The sequence below is a fragment of the Coturnix japonica genome, chromosome 10 (genome assembly GCF_054131305.1).
Source record: "Coturnix japonica strain WE chromosome 10, WE-NBRP24, whole genome shotgun sequence".
Taxonomy (NCBI): Eukaryota; Metazoa; Chordata; class Aves; order Galliformes; family Phasianidae; genus Coturnix; species Coturnix japonica.
This window is the reverse complement of record NC_140672.1, coordinates 11,803,279-11,819,571: the sequence shown is the minus strand read 5'-3', so window position 1 is coordinate 11,819,571 and position 16,293 is coordinate 11,803,279. Positions and strand designations below refer to the sequence as shown.

The window sequence follows — 16,293 nt, the reverse complement described above, 5'->3', positions numbered from 1 at the left end:
TTGCTGAGCCGCTCTCAGTAATCTGTCAGAGGTCTTGGAGAACTGGGGAGGTGCCTGAAGACTGGAGGACGGCCAGTGTCACTCCTGTCTTCAAAATGGCAAGAAGGAAGACCCGGGTAATTATAGGCCGGTCAGCCTCACCTCTGTCCCAGGGAAGGTGATGGAACAGCTTGTGCTTGATGCCATCTCCAGACAACTGGGAGAAAAGGAGGTTATCAGGAGTACTCAGCATGGGTTCACCAAGGGGAGGTCGTGCTCGACCAACCTGTAGGCCTTTTATGAAGATGTCACTAGCTGGGTGGACAGGGAGAGAGCGGTAGATGTAGTCTACCTTGATTTCTGTAAGGCTTTTGATACTGTCCCCCTTGACATCCTTATAACAAAGCTGAGGAAGTATGGGATAGATGAGTGGATGGTGAAGTGGGTCGAGAATTGGCTGACTGGCCGAGTGCAGAGGGTTGTCGTTGGTGGTGCGGAATCTGGCTGGAGGCCTGTAACTAGCGGCGTCCCCCAGGGGTCTGTGCTGGGTCCGGTCTTGTTCAACATCTTCATCAGTGACCTTGATGAGGGGATAGTGACCACCCTCAGCAAGTTTGCTGATGACACGAAGTTGGGAGGATTGGCTGACACGCCTGAAGGCTGTGCTGCCATTCAGCGGGACCTGGACAGGCTGGAGAGCTGAGCAGTAAGAAACCGGATGAGGTTTAACAAAAGCAAGTGTAGAGTCTTGCACCTAGGGAGAAATAATTGCATGCACCAGTACAGGCTGGGGGAAGAGCTGCTGGAGAGGGGCTCTGCTGAGTGGGACCTGGGCGTCCTGGTGGACGACAGATTGACCATGAGCCAGCAGTGTGCCCTTGTGGCCAAGAAGGCCAATGGCATCCTGGGGTGTATTAAAAAGAGCATGGCCAGTGGGTCGAGGGAGGTGATCCTCCTCCTCTACTCTGCCCCGTTGGGGCCTCCTCTGGAATACTGTGTCCAGTTCTGGGCTCCCCAGTACAAAAAAGACAGGGATCTCTTGGAAAGAGTCCAGCAGAGGGCCACTAAGATGGTGGAGGGCCTGGAGCATTTCCCCTATGAGGAGAGATTTAGCAAACTGGGTCTGTTTAGCCTTGAGAAAGGAAGGCTGAGAGGGGATTTGATCCAGGTTTATAAATACCTGAGGTGTGGGTGCCATAGTGGCGTGGCTGGTCTCTTTTCAGTAATGTGTAGGGACAGGACTAGGGGTAATGGGATGAAACTTCAGCATTGGAAGTTCTGCACGAAGATGCGGAAGAACTTCTTTACGGTGAGGGTGACGTAGCACTGGAACGGGCTGCCCAGGGAGGTGGTGGAGTCTCCTTCTGTGGAGATATTCAAGATCCGACTGGACACCGAGCTGTGTGACGTGGTGTAGGGAGCCTGCTTTCCAGGAGGGTTGGACTCAATGATCTCTAGAGGTCCCTTCCAACCCCTGCAATTCTGTGATTCTGTGAGGCAACCACAGCCTCACTGGGAAGACTGTTCCAGTGTTTCACCACCCTCACAGTAAAGTTCTTCCTGGTATGTATTCTAAATCTACCCTCTTCCAGTTTAAAACCATTTCCCTTCATCCTGTCACTACATGCATTTATAAAAAGTCCCTCCCAAGCTTTCCTATGCACTCCCTTCAGATACTGGGAGGTTGCTATAAGGTCCCCCTGGAGCCTTCTCTTCTCCAGGCTGAAGAGCCCCAGCTCTCTCAGCCTGTCCTTCTAGGGGAGGTGCTCCAGCCCTCTGATCATCTCCATTTCCCTCATCTGGACCTGCTCCAACAGCACAGTGTCCTTGTGTTGGGGTCCCCAGAGCTGGACGCAGTACTCCATGTGGGGTCTTACGGGAGCAGCGCGGAGGGGCAGAGTCGCCTCCTCGACTCGCTGGTCACACTTCTCTTGATGAAACCTGGGATATATTTGGCCTTCCAGGCCGCAAGCGTACACTGCCACCTCGTGCTGAATCATCTGAGACCCCCAAATCCTTCTCCTCGGTGCTGCTCTCAAGCCATTCTCCACCCAACCTTTATCTGTGCTTGAGATTTCCCCAACTCAGGGCACTTGTCCTTGTTGAACTTCATGAAGTTGACATGGGCCACCAAGTTTGTCACGTCTGACTTGCCCATGGTGAAACCATTTTGATTACCACCAGCCACCTTGTCTTTATTTTTCCGTGTGGTGCAGTAGGGCCTTCAGTTGGATCTACCCCGCGATCTTACCAAGCACAGAGGTGAGACTGACTGGCCTGTAGTTCCCTGGATCTTCTTTTTTCCCGATCCGGAATAGGGGGGTTATGTTTCCCCTTTTCTGATCAGTGGGAACTTCACCAGACTGCCATGACCTTTCAAATACGATGCACAGCGGCTTGGCAAGTTCATCCACCAGTTCCCTCAGAACCTGCGGATGGATCCCTTGGACTTGTGCAGCTTCAGATTCTTTCGATGGTCTAGAACCTCATCTTCACTTACAGCACTTACAGATCCACCTTCTCCAAGTTTTACTGTTGCTTTCTGCAGTTTGGGCTCTGGGCCTAGAGCACTTGCCAGTGAGGCCTGAAGCAAAGAAGTCATTGAGCACCTCAGCTCTCTCTGTATTCCTCATGACCAGGCCTCTAGTTGCCTTCCAGAGAGGGCCCACATCCTCGCTTACCTTCTTTTTAATCACTGATATACCTGTTCCCCTTTCTGTCCCCAGGTAGATTTAGTTCTGCCTGGGTTTTAGCTTTCCTAACCTGATCTTTGAGGTTCCCATACTACTTGGAAGAGGAAGTTATCATCAGCACATTCCAGAAACCTCTTTGATTTCTGGTGCAATGCTGTGTTGTCCCTCCCACAGATATCAGGGTGGTTGAAGTCCCCTGTGAGGACCTCATCCTCCATGTCCTTCTTGTAGTGAGGAGCCCAAAACTGAACACAGTACTTGAGATGCGGCCTCACCAGAGCTGAGTACAGAGGGATGATCACCTCTCTGCTCCTGCTGGCCACACTGTTTCTTATACAGGCCAGGATGCCCTTGGCCTTCTTGGCCACCTGGGCACACTGTGGGCTCATGTTGAGCAGAGCATCGACCAACAGCCCCAGGTCCCTTTCCTCTTCACAGTCATCCAGCCATTCTGTCCCAAGCCTGTAACACTGCATGTACCCCCAGCAGAGAACAACTACATCCCCCAGAGGATTGCTTGCTGCTCTGTCACCCTTTATGTTCAGTGCAAAAGATAAAAGCCATCCGTATATCACTTGATCTCCCCTTTCCTTTTTGATCCCAGCAGCACGAGAACTCCCTGGGTTGTCTCACCTCGGCTTTAGAATAAGGACTTCAGTTTTCGGACACACTTTGTAATGTTATTTTTTTAATTTTTTTTATTGGTTTTAATTCTAATTCTGATACTAATTATGATATATTGTACTGTAGTGTGTTATCTTGCATTCTGGTATCATCTTTGGTCAATTAATTAAACAAATTAAAACGAATTAAACAAATTAAAATTAATTAAGCCAATTAAAACTAATTTGTTGCCACTGTTTTGGTTTTTGGCCAATCTCTCTACTTGTTTTCCCCTTTTTTTCCTTTTCCCTTCACTGGGGCCTGGATGCTTCTAGGGACTCTGGAGTTTGTTTTTGGGTCAGAAGCAGTACGAATGCTTCTGGGGAGTTTGGAGTTTGTTGTTGACGCAGAAGTAGTCTGGATGATTCTGGGGAGTTTGGAGTTTGCTGTTGGGTCAGAAGCAGTACGAATGCTTCTGGGGAGTTTGGAGTTTGTTGTTGACGCAGAAGTAGTCTGGATGATTCTGGGGAGTTTGGAGCCTTCCCTGCCCAACGCAGGTTTGGGTGACTTCTCAGGCAGCTTCATTGCACGCCCTGTGCTCCATGAGTCTCCCTGAAGGCCACGCTCCATCAAAGCCACATTCCTTCTGCATTGTCCAGACAGAAGATTATAGCATGAAGGAGAGGGGCCAGCTGGTTTATGAAGCATTGTGGGTCTGATTTTCGAACCCGCAATGTAATCCACGGGACCGGGCTGGAACTTGTCCCTGGCCATCTGTAGTCTGTGGATCGACTTCTTCAAATTGGAAATCTCCTGAAGAAGCTCATCCTGGAAGGGAACAGAGGGTTTATGCTTGGTCTTGTCTTAGAGAGTGCTTCCCACCCTAAGTACTGCTGCTTTACGCAGAAGAGGGCAAGCACACTGCTTCAGCCTTGCAATGAGGGCAGAAGAGAACGGCTGCCACAGTGCTCTGCTTGTAAGCAAGCAACTTTCCAGGCTGCCTTCACACCAGCACGCTGTGCTAGCTCAGCTCTGAGCTGAGCTGTCCTTTCCATGCCTCAATGCCTAGACCACCAGCCCGCCCCTCACCTTTTCTGCTTTCCCCATCTCCCTCAGATCCATCAAGTAAAGCCCGTGCCCTCAGTGCCATGCTGCTGACACGTGCCTACCAATACTGGGCTTTGCCTACCTCTTCTCGCCTCTTTGCTTGCTTTTTCTCCAGCTTCAGCCTGGTCAGGTACTGCCTGTACTCGTTGAACTCCTTCAGAGTGCAGACAACCTACAGAAGAGACAATGACAGATGGCTGTAGTGTCAGGCCCCTGCCTGGCAGACTGGAAAGCCCTCCTGAGGAGACCCGTGTTGGTCAGCCCAACAGCCAAACTTACGTCGCCATCCTCGGTGACCAAGCCCCGTTTCTTCAGGTTCCGCAGGTTGTTTTTGCGGTTGTGGAACTCCCGCAGATGCGGGTCATGCAGGCTGTTGTACTCTGTGCACAGATTGCGACTGTACGGATCTCTCAGGTCAAACTGAGGAGAAGGCTGGTGGAGCTGGAAGAGATGTGTTGTAGAGTGTGAATGGGGAAGGAGAGAGCAGCAAAGAAACAGAGACACTTCCAAGCTGCTCACACCCACAGGCTGGCCTCTTGCCTCTTTCCCAAACAGTCATGTCTGGGTTTTCCTAAGTCCTCCAAGAGGGAGAGCAGAGGGTTGCACCCTCCTCCAGGAACGACCCGGTCTCCACATTTCTGTGCCTGATGGGTGCCTGGCCCCAGCATCCCAACACATGGGATTGGCATCCCAACACAAGGCCTCCTTGGCATGGCGGCAACCCCAGGAAACAAGAGCCCTTTTTGACGCTTCCTTACTCCTCTCACCTTTTCCCCCAGCTTTCTCCTGGCGAAAAGGAGCTTGGTGCCGGGCTGCACAGGGATTTTAACCCCGAGTGGAAGGTCCAACAGCCAGCTACCTCCTGCTCCAACTTCCTGTCCTCTGGGTCGGAGCTAGAAAGACAAAGACACGCTTGGACACTCAGACACTCCATTCCCCTCTCCAGCCCACCTCCGCTCCCTTTGGCAGCTCCCTCCCCACTTCTGTAACCGATGCTGGGATGTGCAGAGAGGTGTGATTCCCTGCAAGCCTTCTCCAGCACCAGCATGAGGAGAAGTGTCCCTCAGCCTCTGGAGAGCATCTACAGCCCCAGAGCAGCCCTGCATACCCCAGGCTACTGCACTCAGCCCTCTCTTGATGTAGCAGCGCTCACCTTTCCGCTCTTCCCCGCTCTGCTCAGAAATTCATCTGGATTTCGGAATCCAGCACTGCAACAGCACTCCATGGCTCCTGGTAGGAACTCTCTGAGAGCTGCAACCCTCCGCTACCACCTCTCGCTCCAGCAGCAGCGAACTGAGGCCACCCCAGCCGGAGTTCCAGCCTGCACCTTTATGTCACGCTCACCCACTGTTGCATCACAATGACATGCAATGACATGCGGCAAGCCTGCAGCTGCATGGAGGCCCTTCTGGGTGCACTCGTGGTAAGCTGCTCCAGCTGGCCCTGCTTTGAGCCAAAAAGGCTTGCTGAGTCCTGAGGCCTGCTGTAGGCTTCCTTGGTTTCTATCACAGGTGATGCTGCACGTGGAACAAATACCTTCTCGGGTTGTCCCAGAGCTTGTTTTATAAGTAAATGACACTGAAACAATGTGGGAGAGCTGGCCTGTTTTTCTGTCCTAGAATCTTAGAATGGTTTGTGTTGGAAGGGACCCTTAAGATCACCTCGTTCCAACCTGCTATAGACAGGGACACCTCGCTGTAGACCAGGTTGCTCACAACACATCCAGCCTGGCCTTGAGTGCTTCCAGGGAGAGGAGGGATGCTGAGGAGGTGGAAATAGTGAACGCCTTTTTTGCTTCTGTCTTTAGTGAAAGGGCTCTCCCTCTGGAATCCCAGGCCCTGGAGGTTAATGAGAGAGTGTGGGGAATGGGAGATTTCCCTTTAGTCAGGGAAGAGGTGGTCTGTGAGTGCCTAGGAAACATTAAGGTCCATAAATCCTTGGGACCTGATGGGGTGCATCCACAGGTGCTGAGGGAGCTGCTGGAGGTCGTTGCTGAGCCGCTCTCTGTAATCTGTCAGAGGTCTTGGAGAACTGGGGAGGTGCCTGAAGACTGGAGGACGGCCAGTGTCACTCCTGTCTTCAAAATGGCAAGAAGGAGGACCCGGGTAATTATAGGCCAGTCAGCCTCACCTCTGTCCCAGGGAAGGTGATGGAACAGCTTGTGCTGGATGCCATCTCCAGACAACTGGGAGAAAAGGAGGTTATCAGGAGTACTCAGCATGGGTTCACCAAGGGGAGGTCGTGCTCGACCAACCTGTAGGCCTTTTATGAAGATGTCACTAGCTGGGTGGACAGGGGGAGAGCGGTAGATGTAGTCTACCTTGATTTCTGTAAGGCTTTTGATGCTGTCCCCCTTGACATCCTTATAACAAAGCTGAGGAAGTATGGGATAGATGAGTGGACGGTGAAGTGGGTCGAGAATTGGCTGACTGGCCGAGTGCAGAGGGTTGTCATTTCTGGTGCGGAATCTGGCTGGAGGCCTGTAACTAGCGGCGTCCCCCAGGGGTCTGTGCTGAGTCCGATCTTGTTCAACATCTTCATCAGTGACCTTGATGAGGGGATAGTGACCACCCTCAGCAAGTTTGCTGATGCCACGAATTTGGGAGGATTGGCTGGCACGCCTGAAGGCTGTGCTGCCATTCAGAGAGACCTGGACAGGCTGGAGAGCTGAGCAGTAAGAAACCAGATGAGGTTTAACAAAAGCAAGTGTAGAGTCTTGCACCTAGGGAGAAATAATTGCATGCACCAGTACAGGCTGGGGGAAGAGCTGCTGGACAGGAGCTCTGCTGAGTGGGACCTAGGCGTCCTGGTGGACGACAGATTGACCATGAGCCAGCAGTGTGCCCTTGTGGCCAAAAAGGCCAATGGCATCCTGGGGTGCATTAAAAAGAGCATGGCCAGCGGGTCGAGGGAGGTGATCCTCCTCCTCTACTCTGCCCCGGTGAGGCCTCCTCTGGAGTGCTGTGTCCAGTTCTGGGCTCCCCAGTACAAAAAAGACAGGGATATCTTGGAAAGAGTCCAGCGGAGGGCCACTAAGATGGTGAAGGGCCTGGAGCATTTCCCCTATGAGGAGAGATTTAGCGAGCTGGGTCTGTTTAGCCTTGAGAAGGGAAGGCTGAGAGGGGATTTGATCCAGGTTTATAAATACCTGAGGTGTGGGTGCCATAGTGGCGTGGCTGGTCTCTTTTCAGTAATGTGTAGGGACAGGACTAGGGGTAATGGGATGAAACTTCAGCATTGGAAGTTCTGCACGAAGATGCGGAAGAACTTCTTTACGGTGAGGGTGACGTAGCACTGGAACAGGCTGCCCAGGGAGGTGGTGGAGTCTCCTTCTGTGGAGATATTCAAGATCCGACTGGACGCCGAGCTGAATATACCAAGGCCAATTGCTATGCCAGGCACATTTATGGCATCAGTGAACAAATAATGCCTTAAAAATTGTAATAGACAGGAGCCATCTATTCTTTTAAAACTAGGTGACCAAAGAAGAACAGTCCCTCTAGAGTCAAGCTGTTAAGAACTAACAGCATCAATCAATATCACATAGATAGATTACTTCCCTGCCCTGAGACCATCTTGTGACCATTTGGTGCTCCTAATTAAGCCCTCTTGATGGCATTTTGTCTGAGCCATGTGACATTTTGTGATAGGAGTTACTGCTAGTGTTCCCTTAACCCTACACCAAAGTAGGAGGTATCCATTCTCAGGGAATCATGCAGGCTTCCTCTGTATCTGATGCTCAGAGACAGCCCCAGAACTTTTTAAATCTTAGCTTAGCTCTCATCCAATAATGTTCATCAAACAGTGCAACTTGTCCTTTGGGGATGTCCTTTGTTCTGCATCAACCAGTTCCAACGGAGTCTTCTTGGCTTGTTTTAGATCAGTTTGTCAACAGATAAAGCCAGGGTCTTTGAATTACAAAGTGAAATTGCAGAATGCATGATTCTCAACCAAACAGAACAGGAGGTGGGATGCAGGGTGAATACCTGAGCCAACACCACCTGCAAGCAATCCTTCAATATCTTAGGAATCTCTAGCCATCCCAAATCCAGTGTTGTGCTTGATCTATCATCTCTGCTGAGTTTTTAGCTAGCTGATGGTGAGCATCATGGTGGTGATGGGTGAGCAGTCGGACTAGAGGGTCTTAATCAACCTTAAGGATCCTGTGATCAGAGGAATGTGAATGTGCTGTTAAAGGTCACAAGCGCTGCGCTGCAGCATGAGCATAAACAGCGAAAGGCTTTCAGTAGAGCTTCAGTTCATAAATGAGGACTGGGTTATGGAAAATAGGCTCAAGATAGAAACCAGAAAACAGATCTTAACGCCAGGTTCTGTGAATGAAGCCAGCTGAATTTCACAGATATTGAAATTCAATGACAATTTCTTGTGTTATTTTACCCTCCAGCTCCACCCTGAACAGGAACATGTCAGTGACAAGCATTACTCCTCCAGGCTTGACCTGACAGTGCTTTACTTGTACTATGAGCTAATGCCAGGAAGAGCAGGAAAAGAGTTTCATCCACGTGCCTTCTCCTTCCTTAGTAAAACCAGTGTGAAACTGCAGCCACGTCAGGCTGAAGGAGACGTCTCAGATGTCCTGCCTGGATGCAGGAGGTCACGTGTCAGAGGATGTCTGGCACGTCAAGTCTCATGGCAGTGCAGTGCATGACAAACTGCAACAACACTTTCCTGTGGGCTCCTTTGGGCACGAGGCCCAGCGGGTGACACACCTCTGGCTGCAGCTCTTCAGAGCCTCCCAGCAGCCACGTGATGCCCATGGGAGAGACACAGCTGACCCGCACAGCAGATGATTTACCAGCTAGCTCTGGTTTACAGCAAGAGAAGATACAAGTGGCGATGCTGAATGGTGAAATACTGCGAGTGTGTGGCATGGGTATAAGATTGGTGAGCCTGAGGATGTTCAAAGTCAGGCTGGACAGGGCTCAGAGCACCTGATGGAGCTGCGGTGCCCCTGTTCATTGCCAGGCAGTCCAACTAGCTGACCCTTAAGGGTCTCTTCCCTATCTATGAGATACACGAAAGCTGATTCTGCAGTAACCAAGCTACCAACAGCAGTTGTTTGTCTTACAGCTTGCCAACACAGGTTTTAAAATAACAGCATTGATTACTCATTTGATAGTCACATTACAGTGCAAAGCACATGGAAACGTCCATCAGCTAATTCAGTTAATTCTGGGGGCAGACCTGCCAGTATGAAATATTATGCTAACATGACAGTGAGAAGAAAAGCAAAATGAAGACTAGCTGACAAGCCTTGGCAGGAAGTTCTGCTCTCCATCAATTTAGTCCCATTATTCAGTTCTGTTTGGAGCTTTCTCCATGTCTCTCTGGAGTTTGTTCTTTGAGAAGAAGCAATTAAGTAAGCTCTCCAATGCCAAAGTGCATACACTACTCTAGGGCTTTGTTGTTTCTCCATGGATCAACAAGGGTGACAAGCCAGCAGAATATGATGAAGAGCCTCATGCATACTCAGTGTGAAAAAAAAAAGGCAATTGTTGCTGGGAAGAAGGTGCATTTGCATTTGTGTCATCTGCAGAGGGTACTGCAGAAATGGAAAGTCTTCCACTGGAGAAAACAAAGGGCTCTCATTTATTGCTATCAAGGCCCAGCGTGTGGATCTCAGAGATCAGACCTACACCCTGCAGCAAAACAGAGACCTGCGTGGGAAAGTTAAGTTTCTCTCTACATCTGTGCAAGAAAAAGCCCACCATGGAATGACAGCTAAGTAAACATCCCTGTGACTCTTCACAGGTCTCTTCTACATTTTGGATCACTGCTACAAAAAGAGCTGTTTACATCATCTCTCGTGGCCACCCTGGGAGAAGAACAGGAAGACTGGGATGCTCTTTTTCCTATCTTTCCCTTGATTTCCTCTATATCTTAGGGACGAATCACAGGACAGAACACAGAAATCAAATGGCTCTACAAAGCAGATTGGCTAGTTCAAGTCAAAACAGCCACTGAAAACACCCCAGATGCTGTCTGACAACAGCTGGACTGTCGGGGAGTCAGGTGAATGCAGTCTGCTGGCCCTGGGCAGGAAGAGGACAGCCCAGACTGTCACATACCTTTCACTGAAAGCTGATAGAGCATTTTATCCCCCTCACAGATGCACTGATAACTTGCAGCATCATCCATGGAGACGCTGTGAATTTTCAGGGTCTGTTTCTTCCCCACAATGTGCAGTTCCTATTTTTCACTGACCTTGAGCTCCTTCCCATCCTTCATCCACTCCACAGTAGCACCTGTGTCTGAAAGCTCAGCCTGCAGTTTGGCTTCCTCACGCAGCCGAGCGGAGATCTTTTCTACATCTTTGCTCTTCTTGGTAAATCTCACTGCGGCACCTGTCAGGAGCAAAGGCCTCGTTATTTCAATTTATATCAGGCTAACGTGGTCAATGTTTGCTGCAACATCTCTGAAAAAGTATCACCTTCTGTTCCTGCACTCATAACTGGGTCAGTGCTGAGCAATTCAAGAAATTTAATTTGTTCTTCTTGCCGGATTTACTAAGTAAAAATCAACCAAACATCTCCTTCTACTGTTTAATAATGCTCTAAACATGCTTCTGCGGAGGTTTCCACCCAATGACAAACAGCTCCTCCCATAATGAATCTTTATTTGTTTTATTTTGTCATGCAAAGCTGATTGATAGAGATATTATTGGAATGATTGCTCCCCTACTTCTAAACTATTCCAGTGCAATCAGAAAGGCTGTCTGAACCTGGAGCTGAAAGTACTGCTCTATGGTGATGCAGTGGTAAACCTGGTGACTGAAGGCACTGGCCAGTAGCTGTGAACTGCAGACATTCATCAGCTGGCATGGAGCAATCTGGTTCAGATACCAAGCAGCTGGGTAGATTGGCTTACCCTACACTCAGTGCTATCATGTTTAGGTCATTACCAGGACTCACGTCAGTCCATGGGATGCAATTTCAGGTATTTGGTACAGTCAGTGAATGCCTGCAGCCCCAGTTCTAATCATCAGATCACAGCAACTATGCCTTGACTGTAAGAGGAAAGGAGAAGGATCAAAGCAAATACCTCTCACTCTCATCTTGGTGCTGACATCAACATTTTTGGCAACAAATTTCACTTCTGCTCCATCCTCGTTCTTGGTGACGTTCTTTATCATTAGGCTGTGAGTAGTTTGGGTTCTCTTGATGATCCAGGTCTCGCTTTCCTGTAAGACTTTACCACTGAGGTACCAAGTGCCGCGACACGTTGTTGTAAGGTCAATAGTAAACATGGCATCCCCTCCAGGTACAGCTTCACCAGTTGTTAGGGGGGATTTCACAACCAGGACTGGTTCTGAGGAAGAACAACATGAATGTCTTAATGCTCTTTAGATGCAAGTCTGGTATCTCATTTAGAGATGGAAGATTAAATCATAGGGACATTTCTACTTCTCCCTTTGCATGAGTGCTGGAAGAAGCACTTCTGTGCTTAAGATCTGTTACAGATCTTGCACATATGAGATATCAAAAGATAAGGATATTCATGTCCCTGTCACAGAAACATAACTTGTATCACTTTAGTGGTAGCTGGAGGTTGATATGAGATAGGAGAACTAGGAATAAAGGAAAGCCTTTGGTGTGTTAATGCACTACTATCCTTAAAGTCAAAGGAAGCATCTTTAGGGAACCAACACAGCTGCTCAGCACACACTGACCCATTTTTACTGGGGTTTTTGTGCTTACCAAGGTGCACGCTCCCTGGGAATTCCAGAGACGGGGTCTGTCCATGCGCATTGACTGCAGACACTCGGAACTGATCATCAGCCTCTTCAGACAGATTGCTCACCATGAACTCTGGGAAGGGGAGATGAGACTCGTGGCACCTCACCCAGGTGAAGCCAGTTAGTTTCTTGCATTCCACGATGTAGCCATTGATTGGAATGGGGCAGTGCATCTTCGGAGGGGTCCATGCCAGCATCACTGAGGTTTCTGTTTTATTTTTCACCACGGGGTCAACTGGGGGCTGGGTGGGAGGTTTTCTGGGAGCTGAACAGAAATAAATACAGAAATATTAGCATAAGGTCATGTAGGCTGGAAAAGACCTTCAAGATCAGCAGACTCAACTTGCAGCATGACCTACTGAGTCCCACCAGTAACTACTGTGGTACCTGAGGACATACATGACAAGCTTATTCCTGCAGGTATTTGCATAGTGAATATATTCACCCTCTGGTTGCTTTGGAACATTTTAGAGGTTAAAATCCCATCAGACTTTTTCACTGTGTGCAGCCACTGATACAGGCAGGAGGCTGGGAATTACCTGATGGGCTCTAGTTACAGACTACTGACACAGTAAAGGATTGATTTCATTTCATTTTGGCCATCAGAAAGTTTGGTGTCTGGTTTCAGTCACCCAATTATAATTTAAGACTCCAAATATAATCATATGGAGAACAGTGCATTTAGGAGAACTCATCTCATCTTAATAAACCTGAGTGAAATCACAGAATCATAGGATCATGGGAGGGCTTGGGTTGGAAGAAACCTTCAAGATCATTAAGTGCTAGATGCCAAAGGTCCCACTAACATAGCATGAAGCCGAAAGCTAGACGCTGGTATCAGATCTCCTGACCTTACCATCAGAAATTGAGATGTCATATTTTGCTCAGAGGTGCCTGCTTGTAGGAGGGACAGCTTCCGAGCTTTTTCTGCTCCAGGAAACAGCTCGAGCTTCAGAATTTAAACAGCAGTCAGAAATTAAACTGAGCTTTGTCACCTCCATCAAATAGAAGGAGTGGTTGGGTGGTACAGCTTTCCAAATAACTTAGAAACTGTCACAACAATCAGATGCCTACCTTTTCTTTTTGAACTTGTTAATACATAGAGCTTAATAGCATCAGAATGCCCCAAGCACTTCAGACAACAGGACAGCTGTAAACCCTTCTTTAAGGATTCCTTTGTTTAATCACTGAGTAACTGTAATTCAGTGGTGCTGGTGGGAGAAGTGAAGTCTTAATCTTCCCAGATGGAGAGTAGAGTTGATGTTCACATGCAGACTGGTGCTGCAGCAGAGCCAGAAACCACTCATTTGGGAAACACAGCACCAAGAAAATAATGTGAATAGCTTCATAAAATCAGGCAGCTTCACCCAAATTTCATGGCAGGTCCATTATTCTTCCTATTTTCAGGAAGAAATGTTTTCCCTGTTTCTTGTAGTTTTATTTTCTCTTCCTTTCCAGCAAGCAGCTTTGTAGCTTACAAATTGTTTTCTAATCACCTCCTGGTGTGGACAAATCACACAGGTTTTACTCCATGTTTTACATAGTTAGCATTTTATATTTGTTCCAGTATGGAACTGTACAGTCATAGAATGGCCTGGGTTGAAAAGGATCTCAAAGATCACAGAATCACACAGAATCACAGAATCCTTCTGCAAAAGAAAACACAAAAGCTACAGGGACTTGGAACTACTTTGTATATCGAGATCAGAAGGAACTGAGAAGTTTTCAAGTACAAAGAACTTACTTTTCCAGATTGCCTTTTCCAGACTGCTGTTCCAGCAGTGACAACAAGCGCAGGCAGCCCGGAGGACATGGCAGACATTGATGATCGGCTGGCATGGATCAGCAAGGATGAGTTTGGGCACAGCACAGCTGGCAAGGGATGCTGGGGTGGCTGCAGCAAGACAAGAGCTCCTCCAGCCTGAAGATCTCCATCACCAGAAGAAAAAGGACAGGGTGAAAGTAAGGAAGACGCGCAGACGAGAAGAGCAGAAAGGGAGATGAGGAGGGAACTTGGTGCGGTGGCAATTCTGGGGGAGAAATTGTACTCTGATAATGTTACACTCTGAAATTCAGTGTTGCAATTTGGAGGAAGGAATTATTGGGGTGGGAATCTGGGGGGCCGTTGTAATACCAGAAGAATTTTACAGAGCAGCAGCCATGCATCAAGAGAAGGGCTTCACAGAGCAGCAGCTGTGGAGGGAGAAACAGCATGAGAACCAAGGACACCTCTAGGAAAAAAATGAGTAGCTCGGGGCTTTCAACGGGGGTTTTAGGGTTGTTATTGCAATAGCTTTCCTTCAATTAGTGTGTGTGGTTTTTAAATGCCCTCGTCTGTCTGCTATAAAAGCATGGCTTTTCGGGCAGTCGATGGACGCAGCCATATTTAACCATACTGCTGTCTGGCTGTTTGTCCTAGCGCGCTGACCTTTTGCCTTCAGGTTCGCCAACTACTGTCTCAGGAATCAGAGTTATTAGGCATTATCCAGGTTATCTTGTGCTTCTACTATGTTAATAGATTGGATGTGAATCCAATGGGGTCTGATGTTACCAATGGTGCTGGAATCTGCAGGAATAATCATTGAATGTATTAGTAATGCTCGGTTATGATGCTATTACCTCTCTTATATCCAACTAATTTGGATTTTTCAAATATGACCACGCATCACTTGAGAGGAAGGCACACGCTCATAGAACTGAATGGGAGAGTTGATTTCATTTTCCAAGCAGGTGTTCCACTTGGGCTCGGTATCACGCACTGGCCATGCGGATATGGAGTACAACTGGAAGAAATCCCTCAGACCCTGAATGCAGGAGAGAATGTGTGGTGGGTGAGAGAGGAAAGGTGCACTTTGAAGCAGGGGACGCCCTGCTGGCACTGCCTGTCGCATCCACCACCAACATGGTTTGCTCTTTATCCTGCTCCACAGCTGCTGCTCTGTCAAGTCCTTCTCTTGATCCATGGCTGCTGCCATTCTTCTTGGATTACAACAGGGGGCTGGGAGGTTTTTGGCAGAGGGAGGGAAGTTGATTGGGGGTGGGAGTTTGAGGGGGTGGGATCAGAAAGGATTGTTAGGGTGGGAAACGGTTGGGAATACTGTCATTTCTTGACTGTTTGCTATGTTCAATGATTAAATGTCTTTGCCATATTTCTGCCTGCCTGCGGCCGTTCCTTCAGTTACAAAGCCCACCTCCCCAGGCCCCCGGGCCCACCTTCAGGGCAATGTGAAAGGGCAGCAGAAAGGGCAGTGTCCCAGATCTGCCACCACCATTGGACCCATCCCTCCCCTCCTCAGTCAGTTCTGCGTGGGAATGGAGGGATGAGAAAGGGGGATGGACGGGAATTCTGGGAGAGCTGAGTGGCTCAGCCTGGAGTGGAGGAGGCTCACTGCCATCCCAGACACAGCCATCAGTCCCCAGGTGCAGAGAGGACTGAGCCAGGCTGCACCCTGCAGCACCCAGCAGCAGGATCCCAGTCTGAGGCCTGCCTAGGTCGTGTGGCTGCGCTGCAGGCTGAGCTATGGAGAAAGCCCCACTTGGAGATTTCTTCGCTCCCTGAATGTTCCCCCCTTTCTCCATCTTGCTCTGCTCCATCCCCAGCCGCAGCCCGGCGTCCCCGACATGTTGCTGTGCTTGCAGAGCTGGACTTGGCCCTTGACCTGTACAGGCCCCTGTCCCCACCTGTCGGATATCCACCTTGCCTTCTCACCCCTCTCTCTAGATCCAGTTCATGCCCCATCTATCTCACCTCCATGTCCCACCTACGTCCTCTCTACGTCTTTTGGTCTCCCCCAAACCACCCTCACGGTGCCTTACCTCCTGGCAGGCTCAGGGAAGGAGCACCCGGTGCCCTGAGCCCACAGGCCCAGCCCTGCACAGCACTGCACACAGCACTGTCATGGCGGCGCCCGGTGCTGCCGCACAGCATCCTGGGAGTGGTAGTTCCTGCGGGGCCTGCAGCTCCCAGCAGGCCCTGCAGCTCCCAGCAGGCCCGGGCGAGGGCAGAGGGGAGCAGTGCTGTCAGCCGGGAGCTCGCCCAGAGAGCCCGATGTTCGGAGCACTTCACACCAGGAACTTTGGACTCGGCTGCTTCTGTCCACAACGTCCCTGAGCTGCTCAGGAAGCACAACTGTCTCACCCTCTGAGAGCTGGGCT

The 16,293-nt window shown here is 49.5% G+C and overlaps 1 protein-coding gene and 1 long non-coding RNA gene across 3 annotated transcripts; both read right to left on the bottom strand.

Moving 5' to 3' along the window:
• Positions 1-3,522: 3,522 nt before the first annotated feature.
• On the bottom strand, positions 3,523-10,739 carry LOC146759347 (fibrous sheath-interacting protein 2-like). Of its 2 annotated transcripts, none has more exons than XR_014932293.1 (4): positions 10,472-10,739; positions 5,150-5,275; positions 4,465-4,823; positions 3,523-4,103 (listed from the first exon to the last, which is right to left on the bottom strand). XR_014932293.1 is itself a non-coding variant. In XM_085510285.1 (4 exons), exons 1-3 carry the CDS (start codon positions 5,605-5,607, stop codon positions 4,539-4,541), a joined length of 483 nt encoding a protein of 160 aa, XP_085366411.1. In that variant the 5' UTR covers positions 5,608-6,717; the 3' UTR covers positions 3,525-4,103; positions 4,465-4,538. The 2 variants fall into 2 exon arrangements, 1 of the variants encoding a protein (XP_085366411.1); XM_085510285.1 differs by lacking the exon at positions 10,472-10,739 and adding an exon at positions 5,536-6,717 and having other exon boundaries at positions 3,525-4,103.
• Positions 10,740-12,272: 1,533 nt separating this feature from the next.
• LOC146759346 (uncharacterized) lies at positions 12,273-16,042 on the bottom strand. Its single transcript, XR_014932292.1, has 3 exons — positions 15,955-16,042; positions 13,883-14,067; positions 12,273-12,403 (listed from the first exon to the last, which is right to left on the bottom strand). It is a non-coding gene; the product is annotated as an uncharacterized LOC146759346 (long non-coding RNA).
• Between the last annotated feature and the right edge of the window lie 251 nt (positions 16,043-16,293).

Bases quoted from the DNA above. Each gene is read 5' to 3' on its own strand.
- LOC146759347 (XM_085510285.1), bottom strand. From the start codon at position 5,607: ATGGAGTGCTGTTGCAGTGCTGGATTCCGAAATCCAGATGAATTTCTG. The intron at 5,276-5,535 runs GTGAGCGCTGCT...TTGTCTTTCTAG, and splicing joins GAGCGGGGAAGAGCGGAAAG to CTCCGACCCAGAGGACAGGA. The intron at 4,824-5,149 runs GTGAGAGGAGTA...CATCTCTTCCAG, and splicing joins GGAGAAAGCTGGGGGAAAAG to CTCCACCAGCCTTCTCCTCA.